Source organism: Ovis aries, chromosome 13 (genome assembly GCF_016772045.2).
Source record: "Ovis aries strain OAR_USU_Benz2616 breed Rambouillet chromosome 13, ARS-UI_Ramb_v3.0, whole genome shotgun sequence".
Lineage (NCBI taxonomy): Eukaryota > Metazoa > Chordata > Mammalia > Artiodactyla > Bovidae > Ovis > Ovis aries.
Genome location: NC_056066.1, coordinates 78,014,896 through 78,038,801, shown reverse-complemented (window position 1 = coordinate 78,038,801; position 23,906 = coordinate 78,014,896). Strand labels below are relative to the sequence as shown.

At 47.6% G+C, this 23,906-nt stretch overlaps 1 protein-coding gene and 1 non-coding gene across 2 annotated transcripts; both read right to left on the bottom strand.

Moving 5' to 3' along the window:
* Window positions 1-363: 363 nt before the first annotated feature.
* On the bottom strand, window positions 364-13,322 carry RNF114 (ring finger protein 114). The gene is made up of 6 exons (XM_004014631.5): window positions 13,166-13,322; window positions 9,393-9,543; window positions 7,556-7,662; window positions 7,125-7,239; window positions 3,519-3,626; window positions 364-2,155 (listed from the first exon to the last, which is right to left on the bottom strand). The coding sequence occupies exons 1-6, from the start codon at window positions 13,309-13,311 to the stop codon at window positions 2,090-2,092; spliced, it is 693 nt and encodes a 230-aa protein (XP_004014680.1). The 5' UTR covers window positions 13,312-13,322; the 3' UTR covers window positions 364-2,089.
* LOC114117645 (small nucleolar RNA SNORA70) lies at window positions 5,043-5,174 on the bottom strand. Its single transcript, XR_003591311.1, has one exon. It is a non-coding gene; the product is annotated as a small nucleolar RNA SNORA70 (small nucleolar RNA).
* Window positions 13,323-23,906: the final 10,584 nt, after the last annotated feature.

The following is a 23,906-nucleotide window of genomic DNA, read 5'->3' as shown; positions in this document are numbered from 1 at the left end:
CCGAGACAGGCCCATGACCTCAGACCTCCACGTGTGGAACCCACTACTGCGATGTTTCAGGGCTGTTGCTAAGGCACCTGAGGTCTTGTTTCATGGAACAGGGTCACTTCTTGCCTCACTGGAGCTCCCAAACGTGTGTGTCTGTGGTGGAGGACGGTGGGGACAGGGGTGGCAGGGAGGTGGGTCTGTTCTCCAGAGAAGACAGGCTCAGTAAGGCCAGCTGTTGAAGGGTCAGAGCTGATATCAGAGCCAGATGGGACTCCCTCATGACAGACAAGAACTTCCCCTTAAAAAGCACAACAGTCTTCTGGAGGCTCCCCAAGCAAACTGAGGTTAATAAAAACCGGCATTACAGGGTACCAGTTGGATAAATCATGAGATTTATTTATATTTCACTTTAAAAGCCAGAACATAACAAACGTCACTTTCTGGAAAGTCATCTTATTAGAAATACATGAAGTGCACTTAATACAATGAAATTCGTTTCTTGGTACCATTGTGAGACCACCATCAGGTTCCCTCAAATGAAGGTTTTGTTAAATTTCCCTCTAAACCTAGGCTGAGATGATCTCAATTCAGGGGGATCAGAGCGAACTTTTTCCAGAAATTACAGTGAAGAAGCTGTTAACAACACCCGGGCCCTCCCAAGCGATAGCACATTAGAGAAAGTTACTTTGCCCCACAGGGCCCGGTCCCTGCCGGTTCCTGAGCACGTGCGATCTCAGTGGCAGGGAGGGTGAGGCCCCAAGCAGCGGTGTCCAGGCCCAGAGCCCTGGGTCACCTGCAACTTCAGCCACTAACCAACAAAAATATCCCTATTCAGACAGGAGGTCTAATAGGGAAAAATGAACCTAAATAGGGAGCCTTCTGGTCTACCAGAGGTTCTGCTCCTCCAGATGAGACAGCCCATGGCCTTATTTGTTAACATTGGTGAAACAGGGTGAACGTGAAGCTTCTTGAGCTGTTAGCAAAGCAAGTTTCCGGCGGACAGCTTCCACGACCAACTGCTCCCAGAGGTGTGCTGTACCTCCTGACCTGCGGGTCTCGTCAGAGAGACAGCAGGCGGGGAGGCTGACTTCCCCTAACTCCTCCGCCTTGAAGGCAGGTCTTCACACACTGATTAATGTGTTGAAACCAGTTTTATAAGGAAAAAATTTGTGATAGGAAAGCAACCCTCAGGTTAATCTAAGTTGCCAAATAAGAGATGAAAGAACTAGTACCCACTGGGGCCCCGGACCCCTCTTTGTGCTTCGAGGACAAGAATGTAAGCAGGTTCCCAAAGAGAGAGGCAAACATGAATAAATCATTGGAAAATAACTCACTGGTTTGAAAAAAATCAGAACCCAAAGCTGTGGCCCTCCCACCTCACTTAAGTTGACCCTTCTCCTTGCTTAGGAATAAATGGAGTTTAAGTTTCCTAAGTCAGAAACACTTCTTTTCACTAAAAATATGTGGTTACACCTTACCCTAAGAAGGCACCATGCAGGCATTTAAAGTTGAACCAGTTAATCCTAAGGGTGTGCAGGAATGGGAGGGAAACAACGCTCATCAGAACTTCCAGGATCAGACCACGGCAAGCTCAGGACACCTACTCCCACGGGACTCATGAACCGTTTCCCATGAGGCGACTCCAGCTTCCGGCGGCTGCTGCCAACAGCCAACAAACAGGAACTCGCACAGCACAGGAGCAGCTCCATCACCCATGAGACGCCTGACCGCCAGAGCCCACACCGCCCGGGGGCAAGGAGAGGAGACACTGGTCTCACCTGCGCTATTCATGACCCAGAAAAGGTCCTGGCTGGCTCGGAGGACCTGAGAGATCAACACGGGACAGGACAGGAGGTGCGAGCGTGATGCACGGACACGGGGGCAGCTGGGCTCCCTTCCGGAGACGGGACAGAGGCTCCTCGGGGCGGCTGAGGAGCAAGACGAGAGCAGACGGGAGACACGCAGGTGAGCGGAGCCCCCAGGGAGGGCGGGCCCGCTCCCTGTGCGAGTGACCCTGCCCGAACACCAGGCCCGCTGCACACTCGGGGGGGCGAGTTCCATCCTCCACACGGAGCTGAGGCCGGGCGCACCGGGCGCCTGCTCACTGGTCGATGATGGAGCGCTGCAGCACCTGGTTCATCATGTCCTCTTCATCCACGTCGTAATCCTGCGGACAACACAGACGCTCAGCAACCGTGTGCAGCTGAGGGGCTCACTGTGGGGCGGAGAAGGAGGGCGTCTGAGCAGAGCTCGGGAGGAGGGCCAGGGCCCAGCTGCACAGTCTGCAAAGCCAGCTGCCTGACCCTGGGCAGCTGCTTGATTTCCAGGCTGCAGCTGCCTCACCCTGGCCGTGAACATGCCCACGGCACCCTCAGACGGGTGGGCACCTGCGTGAAGCCTGGCACAGACCAGGCACTCAGAGCTGGAGTGCCCGGGGTGAAAACAGCCTCTCTGGTTCACTGAGGCAAAGCTATCTACTTTGGCCTGTCTTGGCAACTGTATTCATCTTTAACAAAAAGATGCTAATCTTGAAGTCTGAATTTCAGATACTCTCATTAGGACAAGAGTAAATTACTCTTTAGGACAACTCAGGTAAGAGTCATGCTTTCCATCTTAGGTCCTGAAACACAGCATTGAGACGGAATGCTATTCTCAAATCCTAACCTGACACCTACATATGTAAATAAAAGGTTTACCTGAGACAACTAGCTGGATCTGCCACCATAATGCCAAGACAACAGTGTGCCCTTCAAACCACTCAGCTCCAGGGGAAGGGTGCAAACTTGATGACCACGTCTGGCTCTTTTCTTTAATTTTTAAATTGAAAAAAAATTTGGCTGCACCAGGTCTTCATTACGGCACACAGAGTATTCAGTTGTGGCGTGAGAAATCTAGTTCCTGATCAGGGATCAGACCCAGACACCCTGCACTGGGAGCATGGAGTCTCAGCCACTGCACTCCCAGGGAAGTCCCAGAGTGTTTGATTTGACCTGAAGTACTTTAAGAAATAAATATGGGACAGTTCAGTTCAGTTGCGTCTGACTCTTTGTTACCCCATGAACTTCACATGAAATTCTGCATTTCCAGTTCCTTGGTATCAGGGCAGGAAGGAACCTGGCAACATAGTGCCCGGCTCCGCCCCCATTAGCTGGAGCCGCTGGCAGCATGATGAGCCATATACACTGTCCAGCTTGCAATTCCCCAGGACAATCACTTCCATGACTTGCCGGACCCATGGGCTTCTGGGCTTAAGGATCCCAAACCAGGTTCTGTAACAGCTAGAAGCCATATATGAAAGAAAGTGGATAAAAATCTTGGAAAACATAAAAGGAAGCTCACTCTGTCTCAGTCTCGATGGCTGGCCAGTTCCCTTCCTTAAACGCCACAGAGCTGTCATTTCAGGGAGCACATCACATCAGTGACAAACCCCCCGGGGGCCTGCAGTTCTCGGGTGAGGGGAGGGAGGGAGCCGTGTGGCCTGCCGGGTGCGAGGGGGCAGCCAGGAATCAGCGCCCAGGCTGCAGACTCACCACAAAGGTGTCGTAGGAGAACTGGTGCCGGCGCTGGAGGTGCTCGATGAAGTTGGCGCTGCGGTAGTTGGGGTCTCCCCAGGGCATCGAGGCGCATATGGGACACACCTTCCGACACAGAAGCATGGTGTCAGGGATGGCTTAGGTACTTGGTGCCTGAGCAGACCGCAGCCCTCTGGGGACTGTGTCTGGCCACCTTTCCTCCAGGACAGCTTTCCTGACTCCCGGCGCAGCACCTGGTCACACCCTCAAGGGCACATCCACATCCCAGAAGACATCAATCTCCTGACGGACAGGCAGGGCAGGGTGTGGGTGGCGGGTAAAGGCTTAAGGCACGACACCACCCATTTCTAATCCCCTACTGAGGAGAGAACAGGGTGTCAGTGTGTCAGACCAGGAGGGGCCCAGACGGAGCCTTCCAACCCAGTGGGCAAAATGATAATAAAAGCACAAAGAAAACCAAGGAAATGACAGGTGAGCAATGTCCCAAGGAAGAAACACAGTCTTACATGCTATTTTTATAAAGTAAACGTTCAGATGAAGGGGTTCAGGGGGAAAAGCCTTCACACAAGAGGCTGATTCCGGCTTTGAAGAGTCAGAGGTATTGGAAAGACAAAGAGTACATGGCAAACAGCCAGTCAGTGTGGCTAGAGTGGAAAATTCCTGGAGAGAGGCCGAGAGGAGTGGGAACAGGGAGACCAAGGCCTAAGTGGGCTGGATTGGCGATGGCATGTCACCATTTACTTTACAAGGAAGGTATGGTGACAGAGGGGGTTGACATGAGAAGAATGTGACATGATGGGCAGCTCCTTGAGTGGAAGAGCTGGTGCTATGGAGCAGAGCACAGTCAGGACCAGAGTCTGAGGAGGAGACTTTCGAAGGGCAGGGCTCAAACACTGACCGTTATGGAGTTCTGCAGGAGGGCAGAATGGGGAGGGGCAGGGGCTTTAAAGAAACAAAGTAATCAGAGGGATTTCAGGAAGACAAAGGAAGGGGGAAAAGGAGAAAACTAAGCTGTAGTATCAGATACCACAGAGGAGTTTAGCAATACCTATCAAGATTATGAATATAGTTAACCTTTGACCAAATTAATCCATATCTAAAACTTTAGTAAGAATAATTTTTTTCTTTTGGTCAGAAGTAGAATTTACTGATGGCCTTGACTAAGGAAGGGACAAGGCCTTGTCCAGGGGCCTTGATTAGGGATGAAGCTGACCCTAGAGCCATTTGGGATGGGCCTACTTTTCAGCCCCCAGGTTTTCAAATTCATCTGCATTAAACTTAGCAAATCCCTACTTCTTGAAGATATGGATCTTCTGGTGGCCAGGGGAACTTGAGCTTGGCCTTGAAGAGGGCTTCACTCACACGTTCCTTGTTCAGCAGCTTGGTGCAGATGGACATTATGACTTGGCCAATGTGGGCCCAGGCCACCATGCCCTGGGGCTTTCCAAAGGCACCCTACATCCCGGTCTGGAGCCTAGACTGGGAACAGCATGAGGCCAGACAGGAATGTCCGTGGAAAAAGCCTGTCTCCAAGGTCCCTTAGGGCAACCCATCCAGGCAACAGGTTGCACACACTATCAGGGAGGATGCTGTCTGTGGTCACTGCACGCCAGGCCCCAGAGAAAGGAGCACAGTCTGCTTAACTGGCGTCAGTTCAAGACTTTGCTTCACAGACATAAAAAAATACAGGTGAAGGTATCTCAAAATCCATGGCAGGCTTTTCAAATGCACCATGAAAAACTTCACAACTATAGGAAATAATTTAATAAACTATTCATTATCCCCAATGCCTAGATTTAAGTGTGGCACACTTTCTTCAGCAATAGATGAAGCATTTAAAAATCAGATAAAACAATTCACCCTTAACTCTTTCAGAACAGTCCTAAAAATACGTTTCCTTTACAATATTACTTATTATCTCACCAATCAATCAACCATGTTTTAGTAGCAATTAATATCCAGTCCTTAGATTTTTAGATACTGTCAGAAGTAACACTGACATTTGTCAATAAGGGACCAGTTAAAATCATGGTACAGACCAGTAATGGAAAACTGGCAGCTCATTAAAACAAGAATCCGATCCACAGGTACTGACATGAAACCAATGTCAGCGACACCGGTTACAGTGTGCAGAATGCGCTGTCACTGGCATCAAAAGGGGGACAAGAAAAGGAGGACATGCATGAATCATATTTCCGATCAAAAGCTAGAAATGTCCCTGGGTGACACATTTTGTACTTTCCACACACAGAGTGAGCACTACTCAGAGGCCAATGGGCAGCCCACAGAGGTGCCTCTGATGCCTTGAAGGCAGAACTGGTTTAAGTGCCAGGATACTGCCGGGTTCCAGTACTGATTTTGCATGAACCAGCTTCATCTGCTTAGCGTGGGTACCATTTGTAGGCTTCCAGAAATGAGTGCAGGGAAGATGGTGGCAGGAAATGAATGAAAGTATCTCTGTCATTTGATTTAACATCCATTTTAGTTTTCATAATTAGCAACATAGGTAAGTTTACCTGGCTAACTCTAAAATGGAAATGGGTAGTGGGGGCAGGTGGTGGTGGCTGTCTGTCTCTGTGTCTAAGCTCACTTGCTCTTTCAATCAGTAATTAGTTATTAAGAACTGTAACTAAAACATCTTGAAGCAGCAGCTGAAAACTTGGCTTTGGGGTGTAAGATAAACGGGAAAATAGAAATGAAACTAGAGAGAAAGTTGTATTAAGACCCCGTCTGTCAATCATGTTAAGAGGGTAGGGTAACACTGCTGAGATGGACCAAATTCGAACTTTTTTTTTAAAGAAAACCACGTCAGCCTTGATATTTAAATTAAATGTCAAAGACTGATAAGCACTTTCCTAATACTTCCATCTAAATTCTCTTTCTCCACAACTATGAAGAAGCTATTCAAACAGAAAACAGTAACTTCATGCAGAAACTTGGCAGACACCAGGAGATCCAAATTAACATTACCAACAGTGGGAGCCAACAGAGGTCACTTGACTCCCCTGATGTGTACGCAGAGGACAGAGCACCCACGTGTGTAATCATGAAGAAACAGACAAACCCAAATTGAAGGACAAGCTACAAAACAAGCGGCCCACCCTCTTTAAAAAATGTCAAGGTCATGAAAGAAAGAAAAACTGAGGACTAAAGGGACTTATATATACTTCAAATATAACACAGATCCAGGATCTGTGGGCTGGGGAAAACTGACTTGAAGGACATTTCAACTGTTAAAATTTAAATGTGAGCTGCAGATGGGGTATTGGCTTGTATCGATGTGACAATTCCTGAGTGTGAAAATTAAAACACACACAAAATGTGGTTTTCTAAGAAGGTACACTTCTTCCTAGGAGATACGTGTTGCAGTATTTAGGGGCAAAGGATCACGGTATCTGTAATCTACTTTCGAATGGCTAGCACAAAATATGTATACAGAGCATGGTTAAGCGAATACGGTAAAATCTTAATCTGTGAGTCCAGGTGAAGGGTACATTAGAGTTCATTAACTAATCCTGTAACTTTTTGTAAAGTCTGACTTTTCCCCCCATAAGAATTTAAACAACAAAACCCACAAAACAAAAAAACTCAAGTTTCTCTTACCACAGATTTGGTGTCTGTGCTATGGGATAACTTGCAGTGTTCCACAAGTCCTTCTTGATCAAAATTCTTCTCAGGACAGTAAGGACAAGGGAAAGTGTACCGGTTTGGGACACTTCTGGAAGATGAAGGCAGGAAAAAAGAAGAAACTTCTCTGTGGGCACCTTTCCACACAATTTCAACCACTGGCCCCTCCCCAAAGTAGCAAAGTTCACTAAATGCGTTAGGACAGGGATTCTGGTGATCACTTCTCAGTCAGGTCAAATGTTTTGAAAGTAACAGTCTAGCCCGCATTTGAAGCGAACATGCGAGTCCTCCATAACCACCCGAAAACAAAAACTTACACCAGCTTTAGCCAGCCTAACAACTACACCTCTGTTCTCCAAAACTCATGAAGACAGACATCGACCAGAGAGAGTGACAGAACCATTTACCTTGGCTGACGAGACGCGTCCTTGGTGGTGGCCTTCACACCTTCCATGATGTAATTCTGGTATTTGGAACAGGTAGCCACATGTGCCCGGATCTTGGACAGGAAGAACTTAGGCAGGAAGGATCAAAGCCCACAAGTTAGCTGGGATCTTGTACCCAATCCAACACAGTGCCAAAGCAAAGGCAAGATGTAAACTAGACCTATACTGCCCTGGGGAGGCAAAGAACCTCACAAGACTCCTGGCTCCACGGAAGGGACTGAAACTCTGATTTTCTGCAGGGTTTCTATTAGTACCAAGGCGGATGTTTTACTTGAGCAAACCAGGATATCTGCTTCCACTTTAAAATCACTCTTGGAGAGGTTTGTTTCATGATATGCTCTCTGCTCACAGAGACACTCCAAACCCAGTTAAGTGTCTAAAGTTTTCTACCCCAGCACTTAAAATTAGCCTCCTTTCAGCATGCCAAGAACCATGTTCTAAGTGCAGCAGAGACAAGTGATGATTTACATAAAAGGGATAAAGGCCAGTAATCCTAGTTAAATACTATTCTGTCACCAGATTGTGATCAATGAAATTACCAAAAAAAAGAAAAATCAGATTCTGAATTCTACCTAATAAAATCTAGTCTTTGCAAGACAGAAAGACAAAATTTTACTTCAATATCTTGAATTTCTAAATCAAAAGAAACTGGAAGGAAAAATATGTTTCAGTACTTGCGCTCTGGCTTATCATGATGCTTCTGTCTTATCGCTAGCTAAAGAACTTGACTTCAAGCTGCCAGTCAAAGAGCTCCAGGTTAAAGGGGATGGGAACTAGCTCTACTCAGAACTATAGCCACTGTGTACCTGTAGCGCCAAATCCTCTGAAAGGAGGCAGGGTAAAGGGACACCTAGTCCATGCCTGCTCTCACTAAGGTTTAAACTGAAGAGACTGACATGCAAGGGTGTCCGGTAAGTCATGGAGTGAAAGAAGTTTTCAAAAGTGCAAAGAAGTTGTAGAAATACATATTATAGTAGGATCCTATTTTGTAAAAATCCTACATCTGTTTATATAAAACCCACACCTGTGTCAGAGAGCAGGAAAATGTTTTGCAGCCTTCTAAACTGAAGTATTTTTAAAAAGGTAATCTCTGGAGTGGGGAACAAACCTACATTAATTTATATTTTTGTGCTGTCGGGAATTAATGAAATCACAATTATTTAAAACCCAGTAATTCTGTATATATCACTTTTGAAAATAATAGTATTTCTCCTGTGCAGTTATAATTATTTTAAAATAAATATTCTTGACTCTAATACGGTCATACAAAAAAAGAACATAGATGCATTTCAAATACTGGACACCGCTATTATCAAATGTCCTCATACTGACCTTTGTACTACAATTCCTCCTTGCCAAATGCCAAAAGCTGAACAAGTTTTACATCTGTAGTAAAATACATCACAAAATTTCCCCTCAAACTCACTGCAGCAGGTAACTTTGAGGCACTGACTTCATTTTATACTTTAAAAAATGGAGAAATATCACTTTGTCATATTCTAACTAAATTTGTGTATGCTGCTTTGGGAAAAATGGGTCTTTTACAGAAAAAAAACTGGGATAACTGATTTCTATGGTTTTCAAAGCTAAGCTATGTAATATGCTAAACCAATTCTTTAAAAGAAAAAAACAAACCACACAACCAATCAGGTTACCAAAATGCAACAGCAGGGCCACGGCCAGCCAGCATGCACACGTGCTGCTCGTCACTCAGCCACGCTCTAAGTTCCGAAACAAGGCGGCAAGCCTGTGTTACCCATCTTACAGAGGCCGACTGCTCCGCCCCACTCCCACATACATTTTTACGGCAGCCGTGGCAGGAAGTCTCTGTGCTCTCAATCTGCCGCTCGAGCTCCAGGGCTCGGACGCCAGGCGCCAGAGCGCTGCGACACACGCCACAGACAGGCTTCTTCGGCTTCAGACACTCCTGCAGGCATGCAGAGCAAAAGCTAGAACAAGACACACAGAGAACCGGCGTCATGCATCGTGGAGACAAGACGACAAAAATGGATCAACTTTTCAAAATGACATCAATGGATAATGAACTAAAAACTACTCGATCTCTGCTCTCGATTCAGTCCTTCTGGGCAAGAAGAATGGTGGCGGTAGGTAGGCAGTGTTCCTTGCAAAGGACACACAGGTCCAACGACAGAAATGAACGCAAACTACCACGACACATGGCAGAAGGTGCCACGGCACAGTCTTCAGTCCTTAGCCCTGGCCACCGAGGGATCCTGCTGGGCTTTCCCGAGCTTCAGCTTCTCTTCTGTGAAGTGGAGACCACAGTGCCTGCCTCGAGAATCTAGGGAGGATGGGTCACGTACAGTGGACTCTGAGGACAGTGTCTAGCACGTATGAAATGCACCATAAGCAGGAGCAGCCATCAACAGAGGTGAATGCAAAGCGCTATGGAAACACAGTTAAGAGCAGCCAGCTGTAACCCGAGAAAGACAGCAGTGGTTAGACTGCAGACAGCATACACGAAAGAGCTTAGAAGAGTTCAGTGGCAGAGGAGGGGAAGAATATTCCAGGCCCCTAGACTTCTATTTCTTTACATGCATTGTGCATGTTTACCACTCTGCCTCATAAGCCCCAGGTACTTAAAGCAAGGTACCAACCAAACCAAAATCGAGTTTTAGAAAAATAATTCTGGGATTAGCATGGACAATAGAGTTGTCAGTTTTAAATTTTTTTTTTTTTCAGATGAGAAAAGAAACCAAATAGATGGCCAAAGGCAAGAGATCATGAGGGCCTGACTGAGGCAATAAAGAATTCAGGAAATGATTTGGGGATGGATTCAGGAGGACTTGGCAATTTGCTAAATTTGGAAAACAAAAGAAGTTAAAGATGACCAACTTTCTGTATATCTGAAGCCTAGACTGGTGGTGATGCTGAGATAAGGTACAGAGAAAGAAGGAATAATGAGGCAGGAAAGCACCCCAGCTGCATTTGCAACCTCAGAGATCTAAGGCAAGATAGCAAGATCTGCCAGGAAGAGCTCTGGATATGTAATCCAAGGTAATCTGCACATTTGTTTTTTACTGTCTCTAACATTTTTCTCCTTTTTGTCCTTTCGCTGGATGTCAATGCTGCTTTTTATAGCTGTGACTCAGAGATCAATGTTCACAAGCCACTCTGTGCCTGTCACACCTAACAAACAAGCCTGCTTTTAAATGGCCCCTGTATCTTGGACGGGCTTCCCTGGTGGCTCAGTGGTAAAGAATCTGCCTGCCAATCCAGGAGACACAAGTTAGATCCCTGGGCTGGAAAGATCACCTAGAGAAGGAAATGGCAACTCACTCCAGTATTCTTGCCTGGGAAAACCCATGGATGAGGCGCCTGGCAGGCTACAGTCTATACGGTCGCAGAGTCGCAAAGGACTTAGACAGTGAACAGTGTTGGTCTGGCTTTCAGTTTCCATTTCCTACTGATGGGCCTTTTTCAGTCTTCTAGATGCCCCACCCTTCCTCTTATAATTCTCCGCAGACAAGTCGTCCTGGGCACCCAGCCACCTGCCAGCCTCTAGCTGTTCCACTAATGTGGAGAGGGATGTAAAAGTCAGGGCTTGAAACAAGTTTTATAAGAACCCAATGCCCCGTGCGGCTAGAGCTGCAGTGATGCTGTTTTCAAGCACAAGAGCTAGCAAAAAGCAACCAGGCAGAGCAAAATGCACTGGGTGGGAGTTAAGGGAGATGTGGGGGCCCTCACAGAGATCCTGCCATCTGTTTTGAATCAGCATCGAACTGATGAACACATGGAGCTAGTATGGCGAGTATAGACAAGAGCCAAGGTTTGCATATCAGTACTGCCCCTTGACCTCTGACCTTGGAAAGGTCCACCTGGCTCAAGGAAACCTCAAATTTTGCTGCTCTTTAGTTGGTAACCTGGGCTGGGTCAAGCCTATTTATAAGCCTATTTATAAATGTAAATTAAATCCAGTGAAGTAATCCAAAATTAGGTAACCCTAATGAGGGCTGATTCACAGAGAAGAGAATTCAACTGGAAAGCTACCTAGGGGCAACTTCAACTCTCACAAAGTGTGCCTTCACCAGTTTCTTAAGTTTGTGCGGCCTTTACCCGATCACTCCCCCATCCCCCACTCACATGGGCTTTATCTCTGTGATACTTTCCCAGTGGACAATGAGTTTGACTGACAAGAGTCTGAACACTGCTAGTACTTATTTAATGATCAATTCAGTGGACTGTGAACTTTGAGGGCAGAATCACCTTGCTTCTTAGGATGTTCGCCAACCTGGCACATAGTGTGTATACAAGTATTTTTAGATAGTTGAATATAAGATTGGAAGATGGTTGCTCAAACACTACACTGGGTACTTGGGACAGAAAGAGGTGCAAAACACTGCCCTCATGAACCCTAAGTTTTGCTCTCTGAAAGGCAGGAGGAGGAGTGCCCCGGAGAGAAGCAGGGAGATAACTGAAATGGGGAGACTGACAAGGGAGGTTACTAGAACTGGGCCTTGAAGTCTGGAAAGGATTTGGAGCGGTGACAGGAGAGGGGCTGAAAGGGCAAGAAGACTTCCAGGCTAACTGAACTGCAAGCAGAACAGCCTGAAGCTGGAAAGAGCGTCGGGGTGGCTGAGGAGCCCTTGCCAGGCAAACAGACACCCGGTCCATCGGGGAAGGACAGGCAATGGTGAGCCAGCCCCGAGGGAGCCTCGGTGCCCTCACCTGCAAAATGGCTGCCACGTCTCTGTCCCCACAGGACTGCTTCAGGAGCAAGAACGCCCAGCAGGCGCCTTCTGTGCCTCCTGACCAGCGGAGGGGCCCTAACACCAACCCCAAGCGATGCCCGCCGGGATAAGCGCTGCGGGAGGCCACAGAGCAAAATCCAACCCCCAGCGGCAAAAGGCGACAATTCTTTCCACTCAGCCGTTTTGCGGGTCTGATGGAGCAAGGCTTCCATTCAAATCTGGCCAACCTCAAAGCCCACCCCAGAGCCTGTTACTGCACATTCTCACACAAGCTCCTTCGTCCTCACAAGCATTCTACTAACAGCATGGAGGCTCTGAATTTGAAACACAGCGCAACACGCCCCGCACGCCTGCGGGAATGCGGACCACCGCTACCTGCCAGCCCCCGACCTCCTCCCCGTCAAGGGCAGACGGGTCAGGTCTCCTTCAGGACTCCCCCTTTGTCCTTTTGGTCCAGTCGAGCGTGTCTCCAACTTCCGAGCACACTGAACTGCCGCGCAGAGCCGGACACTGGACACGGCATACCTGAGGGGCCACGGGCAGCCTGTTCGCGGGGACCCGGCGGGGCTCGGGCTCCACCAAGCCCCCAGCAGGGCGCCACTCCGCCATCACGCGTCGGAGGGGGCCCGGGACACAGCGGACGCTCAACCGAAGAGCCGGACGCTGGGGAGGAAGCGGGGCGGAAGAGAAGAGCGCCCCGCCGACGTCCACGGGCCCCCGGGAGCCCCGCGGAGACGCGCCTCGAGGCCAGGCCTCCCGCTCCCGCCGGAGACCCTTCCTGCTGGGGCCTCTCTCCTCAGCTCCATTTTCCTCCCCCCTGCCCACCACCACCCCTATCGGGCCCCAGCCCGCCACTTACACGTGTCCGCAGGGCACCTGCACCGGCTTCTCGTACACCTCCAGGCACACGGGACACGTGAAGCGGCCCAGGGGGTCGGCCTCCGCCGCGGGTCCTGCCAGCTGCGCACCACCATCACGGGCCTGGGGCTGCGCCTGCGCCGCCATCTTGCCGCCGCGGAGCGCCGCGCCTCAGCGGCCGCGGAAGAGGCGAAGGGGCGGAGCGAGAGCGGGGAGGACCGCTCGGGGCGGGGCTTATGGAACGTATGCCGGGATTGGGGCGGGGCCAGCGGGCTGGCCACGCCTCCCGGCCCCTCAGACGCTAGGGAAAAGGGCAGACCCGGATCCAGAGACTGGTATGAGGGGAGGAGGGATTGTGCTTTAGACACTTTTGCCCAAAATTTAAATGGTTGGTACCATTGCTTAATATTTACGTATGCACTATTCTTTAATCTTTCTCTTCAGTCGAGTTTCAGCAAACAAATTTTACAGGGAGATTTGATATCACTCCCAAGCTACAAATAGAAAATCAACACCACTTATTTCCACAAGGCACGGGGAACAAATACTGTAGAGTCTTATGAATTCGTGCCGGATACTGTTGACGTAGAAAAGGGAGATTAAGCGTGATTAGAGAGGTGTTGAAGACAGGCTATCACCACATTGAGACGTCCTAGTGAAAGCAGAAGTGATAAAATTACTTAGTATTGTCTTCACGTGCCTCCTGGCCACGGGGTCCATCTAGCTCTGTAGAAGATGGGGAGCCTGGGGTTTGGAGAGAGAGACTAAACCTCAATCTTGAAAGCAGCAGGCCTAGAACCCAGACGTTCTGAATCTCATCTTCCTTTACTTCCCACTGTACCCAGCTGGCTCTCATATGCAGCCTGTTATAACGGAAGCTACTTTTTTTTTTTTTTTTTTAAGGCCGGCTTTGCTAACGGGTCTATGCGGTTGTCTTACCCAGGAAAGTCAATGATCAATTAAACTCTATCCTGTAAGGCCACAGAGGCCTCACAGTAAGGAGTCTGCACAAGACAAATAAATCAGTTTGCTAAACCAGGTTAACTGAATGGAAATTTGCGCCTCATTTGGGCCATTCCCAGTCCTCTGGATTGATTCTGCTTGACCTGCTGGCAGCAGGAGGATTATTTTTAACTAGCCATGTGGGCCATCTTTTCACTAACCAGTAACTTGGTGTGTAGGCAGCAGCCCAAGAGAGCCAATGCTTCCATTTTACCATTTCTTTTTCTTGTTCCTATGACAGGCACTGTGCATCTGACATCTCTCCGGCCCAAAAGTGCCCTGTCTCCCCTTCAGGAATGGGGGTGCTTCTGTGGTGGCAGAGATGTGTTGTAGGTGTTTATAAGCTTTTGTTTTGGCCTTGTAACTGCCGCCAGACTGTGCTGTGAGCAGGGAGGGTGGTGAGGGAAGGGGAGTCCCAGACTCAGGCTTCAAATCCACTGAGCACCTCCAGTTTGAGCTCTTGAAATGAACTTTCCATAAATTCATACATACCTTACCTGCCTCTTGAGAAACCTGTACAATTAGAGCTGGGTATGGGACAACGGACTGGTTCAAAATTGGGAAAGGAGTACATCAAGGCTGTATAGTGTTACTCTGCTTATTTAACATATGCAGAGTACATCATGTGAAATGCTGGGCTGGATGAAGCACAAGCTGGAATCAATATTGCCGGGAGAAATATCAATAACCTCAGGTGTGCAAATGATACTACCCTAATGGCAGAAAGCAAAGAGGAACTAAAGAATCTCCTGATGCAGGTGAAAGAGGAGAGTGAAAAAGCTGGCTTAAAACTCCATATTCAAAAAATGAAGATGATGGCATCTGGTCCCATCACTTCATGGCAAAAAGGGGAAATATGGAAACGGTGACAGACCTTATTTTGCTGGGCCCCAAGATCACTGAGGACAGTGACTGCAGCCCATGAACTTAAAAGATGCTTACTCCTTGGAAGAAAAGCTATTACAAACCTAGACAGAGTATTAAAAAGCAGAGACATATTTTGCTGACAAAGGTCTGTATAGTAAAAGCTATGGTTTTTCCAGTAGTCATGTATGGATGTGAGAGTTGGACTATAAAGAAGGCTGAGCACCAGAGAACTGATGCTTTTGAACTGTGGTGCTGGAGAAGACTCTTGAGAGTCCCTTGGACAGCAAGGAGATCAAACCAGTCAATCCTAAAGGAAATCGACCCTGAATATTCAGTGGAAGGACTGATGCTGAAGGTGAAGCTCCAATACTTTGGCCACCTGATGTGAAGAGCTGACTCATTGGAAAAGCCTCTGATTCTGGGAAAGGTTGAAGGCAGGAGAAGGGGGTGACCGAGGATGAGATGGTTGGATGGCATCACTGACTCAATGGACATGAATTTGAGTAAGCTCTGGGAGGTAGTGAAGGACAGGGAAGCCTGGTGTGTCTGCAGTCCATGGGGTCACAGAGAGCTGGACACGACTGAGTGACTGAGCTACAACAGTGAAAGAGAAGAGGACAGGGTTGAAATAATAGTATATTAATAGTGAACTTAGGGGTGCTTATTATTCTAAGCACTTTACATGAATCCTCACAGCAAGCTGTGACAGGTTCTACTATTTGCATTTTGTGTGTGTGCTTAGTCTCGTCCAACTCTGAGACCCCATGGACTGTAACCCACCAGGCTCCTCTGTGCATGGGATTTCCCAGGCAAGAACACTGGAGTGGGTTGCCATTTCCTCCTTCAGGGAATCTTCCTGACCCAGGCATAGAACCAGCGTCTCCTGTGTCTCCTGCCTCAGCAGGGGAATTCTTTACCACTGAGCTATCTGGGAAGCCAATTTGCATTTTACAATCACGCAAATAGACGCACGGAGGTATTAAATCACCTTTTAACACAGATGGAACACAGGAGTCAGGATTTTCCCCAGCAATCCAGTGGCTAAACTTCTAATACGGCGGGACCAAGGGGAACTAAAGGCCCATATGCCACAGGGTGGGGCTAAAATTTTTTAAAAGTAAAAAACAACCACAAAGGAGTGCCAGTTGCTCTCAAACTCTAGTGTACATCGCAGTCACCTGGGGGGAGATTCTGAAAATAAGAGTTGCTGGGGGCGGCCACCCAGAGTTTCGAATTCAGCTGGTCAGTAAATCTAGAGCGTGGCCCAAGGATCTGCCTTTCTAACATTTTCTCCAGGTGGTGCGGGTGCTGCTGGTAGGGGCTGCACTTTGCAAACCATTAACCTACATTATCAGAGAAGGCAATGGCACCCCACTCCAGTACTCTTGTCTGGAAAATCCCATGGACGGAGGAGCCTGGTGGGCTGCAGTCCATGAGGTCGATAAGAGTTGGACATGACTGAGCGACTTCACTTTCACTTTTCACTTTCCTGCATTGGAGAAGGAAATGGCAACCCACTCCAGTGTTCTTGCCTGGAGAATCCCAGGGACGGGGGAGCCTGGTGGGCTGCTGTCTATGGGGTCGCACAGAGTCGGACACGACTGAAGCGACTTAGCAGCAGCAGCAGCCTACATTATACCCCACACCCCGCCCCAGTCAATGTTTCTGTTGTTGTTGCTCACTTGTGTCTGACTCTTTGGGACCCCATGGACTCATGGGACCCCATAGTCCACCAGGCTCCTCTGTCCATGGGATTTTCCGGGCAAGAGTACTAGAGTGGGTTGTCATTTTCCTACTCCGGGAGATCTTCCTGACCCAGAGATCAAACCCGTGTCTCTTAAGTCTCCTATGCTGGCAGGCGGCTTCTTCACCACCGAGGCAGCTGAGAGTCTAGCACAGGTGGTTCCTAGCCCTGAAATCAAGTAGCTCTCCGAGTCTTATCTCTCAACCTCAGGTCACATGTAAGTGTATTTATTACTATGCTTATCTAAAGTAGGTAGAACTTACACCATTATGCATTTCTACATTTATTAATCTAGGGGTAGGTAATTTCATCTCAATGTCAGCAGTTCTTCAAGACTGCCAAATTGCTAACAGAAAGCGGTAGGAATTCCCACGTGCACCACTAGGGGGCAAACAAGTATTTCACAGGCTCGCCACACCTGGCCCAACTAGGTGGAACAAGGCTTCCCTTGTTCTTAAATCTTCCCAGTTGCTTAAATGTTGACTACTCCTATCCCTTATAGCTTACTCATGGCAAATAGATGGGGAAAAAAATGGAAACAGTGACAGACTTTATTTTCTTAGGCTCCAAAATCACTGTGGATGGTGACCGCAGCCATGAAATTAAAGATGCTTGCTCCTTGGAAGAAAAGCTATGACAAACCTAGACAGAGTATTAAAAAGCAGAGACATCACTTTGCTACAAAGGTCTGTCTAGTCAAAACTATAGTGTTTCCAGTAGTCATGTATGGATGTGAGAGCTGGACCATAGAGAAGGCTGAGCACCAGAGAATTGATGCTTTTGAACTGTGGTGCTGGAGAAGACTCTTGAGAGTCCCTTGGACAGCAAGGAGATCAAACCAGTCAATCCTAAAGGAAATCGACCCTGAATATTCAGTGGAAGGACTGATGCTGAAGCTGAAGCTCCAATACTTTGGCCATCTGATGTGAAGAACTGACCCATTGAAAAAGACCCTAATGCTGGGAAACATTGAAGGCAGGAGATGACAGAGGATGAGATGGTTGGATGGCATCACCGACTCAACGGACATGCATTTGAGCACTCCAGGAGACAGTGAGGGACAGGGAGCTCTGACATACTGCAGTTCATGGGGTCACAGAGAGTCAGACAGGACTGAGCAACTGAACAGCAACAACTTAGGATGGAAATAAAAACCAAAAAGGAAAAAAATACTGGAAAAAAAAAAAAAGAACACAGTCTTGGATTGCAAGGACTTTTAACATGAGTGACACTGGCATGTGAAATGTCTATTTAACTAATAACTTCTGTGTGTCAGGTACCCTGAGAGGTGGTGGAATCTGGGCAGTGAATGATTCAGCTATAAAAAGGAAAGACACAGGAGGATGACCACATAAAAAGGCTGCTTCCAGAATATTGCTGTGCATCAGTCACTCCACCAGCTCACCACTTTTGCACAGCATTTTGCAATTTGTATTATATCAAGCCATGCAATGAAGTACAAACAACATTAACCCAGCAAGATCTGATAATGACTATAACTGAAAAGTAGATATTATGGTTGCCCCTGGGAATGTCTATTCTACTTTCTGTCTCTTTGAATTTGCCTATAATAGGCATTTCTGGTAAGTGGAATCAAACAATGTTTGTCCCTCTGTGACTTGCTTCTTTCACTTAGCACAGTGTTTTCAAGGTTAATTCATGGTGTAGCATTCATCACAACTTCATTCCTTTTTAATGGCTGAATAATATCCCATTGTGTGGAAATACCACGTTTTGTATATCCACTCATAAGTTGATAGACACTTGGGGCCTCCCTGGTGGCTCAGACTGCAATGTGGGAAACCGGGTTCGATCCCTGGGTCGGGAAGATCTGGAGAAGGACATGGCTACCCACTCCAGTATTCTTGCCTGGAGAATTCCGTGGACAGAGGAGCCTGGCAGGCTACAGTCCACGGGCTTGCAAAGAGTCAGACACATTTATTGACTAAACACTTTCACTTGGGTTGTTTCCACTTTATTGTTGTTGTTGATTTCTTTTTGGCTGCACCACGTGGCATGCGGGATCTTAGTTCCCTGACCAGGGATCAAACCTGTGTCCCTGCAGTGGAAGCACAGAGTCCTAACCACTCAAACTCCAGGGAATTCCTTTTTTTTTTTTTTTTTTTTTACAGTGGTGTCATTTCTCATAGGCACCCTTTGTTGGCAGAACTAGGAAGTGTATATATATATATATATATATATATATATATATATATTTTTTTTTTTTTCTTTTAAGTGGGGGCTACTCTCTAACGGTGATCCACAAGCTTCTGCTTGCTGGGGTTTCTCTTGTTGTGGAGCACAGGCCCTAGGGTGTGCAGGCTTCAGTAGTTGTGGCGAATGGGCTCAGATACCCCGTGCCACGTGGAATCCTCCTATACCAGGGATTGGACCCGTGTTCCCCGCATTGGCAGGCAGATTCTGTTCTTAACCACTGGCCCACCAGGGAAGTCCCTAGGAAGTATGTTTACGTACGGTGTTTATAATTGAGAAATTTCACTTAGAAAGCTGGACCTCTAGCTTCTCCTCAGAAACCTGAATGCCGGATCATGATCAGCTGGGAAACTGGCGATAATCAGCTGGCAGATGGTAGGGGTTCAACAACATTTGTTTTCTCAGTGAAGTATTTATTGCATGCCTACTGCAGGCCAGGTACTAGGTTGTATGACAGTTCTTCTAATTTCTGGCACTATGTAGTATGAGACGATAGTACTCTAGTAGCTAGTTACACCCATTGTATATGCTTGTAGGCAGTGGAATTTCAGCAGTCCTCACTTTTAACTGCTTTCTTCCCTCCAGCTGGAAGGAAAGCTGGATACCCTTACATGTCCAAAGCCCATGCCACCTCCTCCTTGGGGCTGTCCCCAGTGTGCCATCTCTGACGTCACTTCTCCATTCTCTAAGCTCTTTGTCCTTCTCACAACATTCATCACCTTCTCTCCTGAATCACTGGTTTTCAGTTCAGAAAGGCCACTCCAGTGCTCTTGCCTGGAAGATCCCATGGACAGAGGAGCGTGCTAGGCTACAGTCCATGGGGTCGCAAAGAGTCGGACACAACTGAGGGACTTCATCATCTTTCTTTCTTTACTCCTAACTTATTAATCTTCTCTTTCTGGTAAGGAGACGGTACACTCTTTGAGGGCAAGCACTGTATCTGTCTGTCTTGGGTCTATGTCCTTAAATCTAACATCAGTCCTGGCACATTGTAGGCATTCGATGAAAATTTCAGTTAAAAACAGTTGCTGTTGAACTCTCTGATGGGTACAGCGTAGTGTAGCATGGCATGGAGTAGTAATAAAATTGTAAGCAAAACAGACATAGTAGTTTTGTCCTCAGAGAGTTAACTGACTTCTACGGGAGAAAGATATTCATAAAAATCATATAATTTGTATTTGTAGACTGATTTGAAAAACATGATCTCTATTTGCATTATTGTCCCCAGTTGGCTTCATACATACACACCCTTAGAAAATATATAGTGTTGGTTGATGTTGTGTTTTCCACTTCAGGGTATTGCTCTCTTTTTTCCTTCCAAAATATATCTTGCAGAGTTATGTAGGGTTACATCACCCTTTTAAAGTGATATATAGTAGTCATTAGTGTGGCTACACCATTCCCCAATGGTGGGCACTTAGAAAGTTTCTGGGTTTTGTTTTTGTGTTACAAACAATAATGCAACAGGTCTTTGTGTGCACTTCTGCTTTTTCTCTGGTAGATTCCAGGAAATCAAACTGGTGGGTCACAGGCTTGCTTTCCTTTTTCATTTTTTGTTCTGCACATGCCTATGTCATTAGAATTCATACAGCACTTTTGTGATTTAAAAAAATACGCTAAAAAATAGAAAGAAGTAGGTAGATGGTTCATGTTGCTGGCTTTTAGAAAGTAGAGGTGCCTGATCACTGTCACATGACTGTTACATAATCCGCTAACCATTATGTAATAAAATCTGCAAAGGATGCTCCTGCGATTACACGTCACCAAGCAGAGAAATCTCAGGCCTCCAGCCCTGCTTTCAAGATGAGAAATATGTCTCCCTTCAGAGATTTTGGTATTTTTCTGATACAAAGTGTCACCGAGAATCAGTGACCAGGGTTTCCTACCACTAAAGCCTTCTTAAAACTTTTGTTTTCTTTTTGGCTGTCACAAAACCACAGAGCTGGAAGGGACTTATTAACAGCCTCATGCACTCTTGTAATGGTTTCCAAAGTACAGTTTTGCGTTGTTGCAAAGGCGGAGTTTGGGTGGGACCGTTTTTCTCAGCTGGGCTTCCTATAAACACCATCACCTTAGGAGTGATTAAGACAGGAGCTTAAGCATGAGCTGGTGACAGCAGAGGTGCACAGCGATCGAAAGCGATGCTCAGACAGCAACAGATAAATACAGTGACTGCTACTCTGAATAGCAGGTTGTTGGTTCTCCAAATGCTCTCCAGGCACCATGTCACTGACTCCTGAGACAAGACCCACTGACTTTAGCTGGGGACACCAAGGCCTAGAGAGGGAATCCTGCACTCATACAACACCTGTTGGACAGCTCCTGATCAGACATGTGCAGCGCTCATGGGAAACACAGGTATTATGAAACACAGGGGACTTCTCTGGTAATCCAGGGGCTAAGACTCTACACTTCCAATGTAGAGGGCAAGGGTTCTATCCCTGGTTGGGGAACTAAGATTCCCACGTGGCGCGTGTCAAGGTCAAAAAATTGTTTTTTAACTTTTTAAATTATGAAAGATGTTCTTGTGGGGTGGGAAACCAGGGGAAGGTGGGTCTTTGCCTGAAGAAAGCAGAGAAAGCTTCAGAAAGGATATGACGACTCAGTTGGGGCTGGAAGTCAAGAAAACAAGGAAGGGAGGAAAGGAAGAACATTCATACCCGGTGAACAGCATATACGGGCACAGAGGCCAAAGTGGTAGAAGAATATGGTAGGTACAGAGAGCCAAGACCATGCTGGAGAAAGAGAACTTGGCATGTTGTGGGCCCTGAGTCTTCAATAAATATCTGAGGTGAGTTAGAGAGAATGAGGGGTTCAGTGGTGAATGTGTTCAACAAAGTCTTGTGTATGTGCTGGACACTTTGCAAGTACTAAGGGTTCAGCGAGTGATGAACCACAAAAGCAAAGTTCACAGTTAACATGGTGTGTGTGTGTGTGCTAAGTAGCTTCAGTTGTCTGACTCCTTGCAACTCTATGGGTTGTAGCCCACCAGGCTCCTCCGTCCATGGCATTCTCCAGGCAAGAAGACTGTTGCTGCTGCTGCTGCTCAGTCGCTTCAGTCGTGTCCGACTCTGTGCGACCCCATAGATGGCAGCCCACCAGGCTCCCCCGTCCCTGGGATTCTCCAGGCAAGAACACTGGAGTGGGCTGCCATTTCCTTCTCCAGTGCATGAAAGTGAAAAGTGAAAATGAAGTCGCTCAGTTGTGTTCGACTCTTAGCAACCCCATGGACTGCAGCCTACCAGACTCCTCTGTCCATGGGATTTTCCAGGCAAGAGTACCGGAGTGGGGTGCCATTGCCTTCTCCGCAAGAATACTGAGTGGATGCCATTTCCTCTTCCAAGGGATCTTCTTGACACAGGGATCAAATCCGAGTCTCCTAAGTCTCACTGCACTGGTTGGTGGGTTCTTTACCACTAGCCACCTCTGGGAAAACCATCAACGTGATGGGTGGAAGACAAACCCATGAAGTGAAGTGTGACAAGCCGCCAGAATTGATGCCAGTGTAGTCTACAGTGCAGGTGTCTGGTGAAGTGACAAGCCAAGGAGACAGTGTTTGGCTTGGTCTTCCTCAATGCTGGTTTCCATTCAGGGAATTTGAGGGCTGAGGAAAGTCATTTCCTTTGACTTACCCAGATTTTATTTTATATTTTATTATTTATTCATTTATTTTCTGGCTGTGCCATGCAGCTTGCAGGGTCTCAAGTTCCTTACCAGGCATTGGATGCAGTCGCTCAGCAGTGAAAGCGTGGAGACCTAAACACTGGACCACCAAGGAATTACCAACTTAACCAGATTTTTAAAACAGTGTATTTAGAGATTATTACACTAATGCAACTACTGTGGGGTTGGAGAAGACTCTTGAGAGTCCCTTGGACTGGCAAGGAGATCCAACCAGTCCATCCTAAAGGAGATCAGAGCTGAATATTCACTGGAAGGACTGATGCTGAAGCTGAAGCTCCAAACTTTGGCCACCTGATGCGAAGAACCGACTCACTGGAAAAGACCCTGATGCTGGGAAAGATTGAAGGCGGAGAAGAAAGGATTGAAGGATAGGACAGAGGATAAGACGGTTAGATGACATCACCGACTCAATGGACATGAATTTGAGCAAACTCTAGGAGACAGTGAAGGACAGAGAACTCTGATGTACTGCAGTCCATGGGGTCGCAAAGAGTGGGACACGATTGAGCAACTGAACTGAATGTAACTACTTTAATACTTTTAGTAAGTGGCTTCCATACTCACTTGAATCCCAGGAGGCAGTATATTATTATTATTGCATTTATAGGTGAAAAGGCCGAGGCTCAAAGAAGTAACTATTCCAAGGTTATGTTGCTCGTAAGTGGTAAAGGCAAAACTGGAACCCCCTCTTAGACACAGCCTGTAACACCGCAAGTCCCCTCAAGGCTGGATTCAGTCTCACGTGACACTGGGCATCTCATTTGCTTTTTTTTAAGCCTTCGTATTTCCACCTGCATAATGGGGGTGAGGGATCCAACTGTCAGCTTCTAGTCTGGCGCGGTCAGGAGCTCATGGTCAGATCGCAAGGATAACGGGGAAGACCGGGAGGTGGAAGCCGCGAATTTCTCCATCTGAGCTCACAGCTCCAAGTTACCACCTCCAGGCTCCAGCCAGGTTCCCATGACAACTCGGCCAGCCGCCATCCTGGGACGGAGGGCGTGCGTCACTTCCGGCCCGTTTATTTCCGGGTCCCAGCCCCAGCCCCGCGGCGGCGGGCCTTTAGGCTCCGAAGCGGGACGCCGCCGCTTCTCGCTCACCTTTCTGCCTCCGGCTTCTTCTCCGCCTCCGGCGAGTGCGGGCCTCTCCCCGGCCCAGCGCGCAGCCGCGGCCTGGCCTCCCTTTGGGCCCGCCTTCGAGACGTCACTTCCGGACTGAGTGCTTCCGGGTCGCC

What these genes read in the sequence shown, in the direction of transcription:
- RNF114 (XM_004014631.5), bottom strand. Translation starts at nt 13,311, where the DNA reads ATGGCGGCGCAGGCGCAGCCCCAGGCCCGTGATGGTGGTGCGCAGCTG. An exon ending in GACGCGTCTCGTCAGCCAAG is followed by an intron (nt 7,240 to 7,555) that starts GTAAATGGTTCT and finishes TTCATCTTCCAG; the next exon opens with AAGTGTCCCAAACCGGTACA. An exon ending in GCACAGACACCAAATCTGTG is followed by an intron (nt 3,627 to 7,124) that starts GTAAGAGAAACT and finishes CTGTGTCGGAAG; the next exon opens with GTGTGTCCCATATGCGCCTC.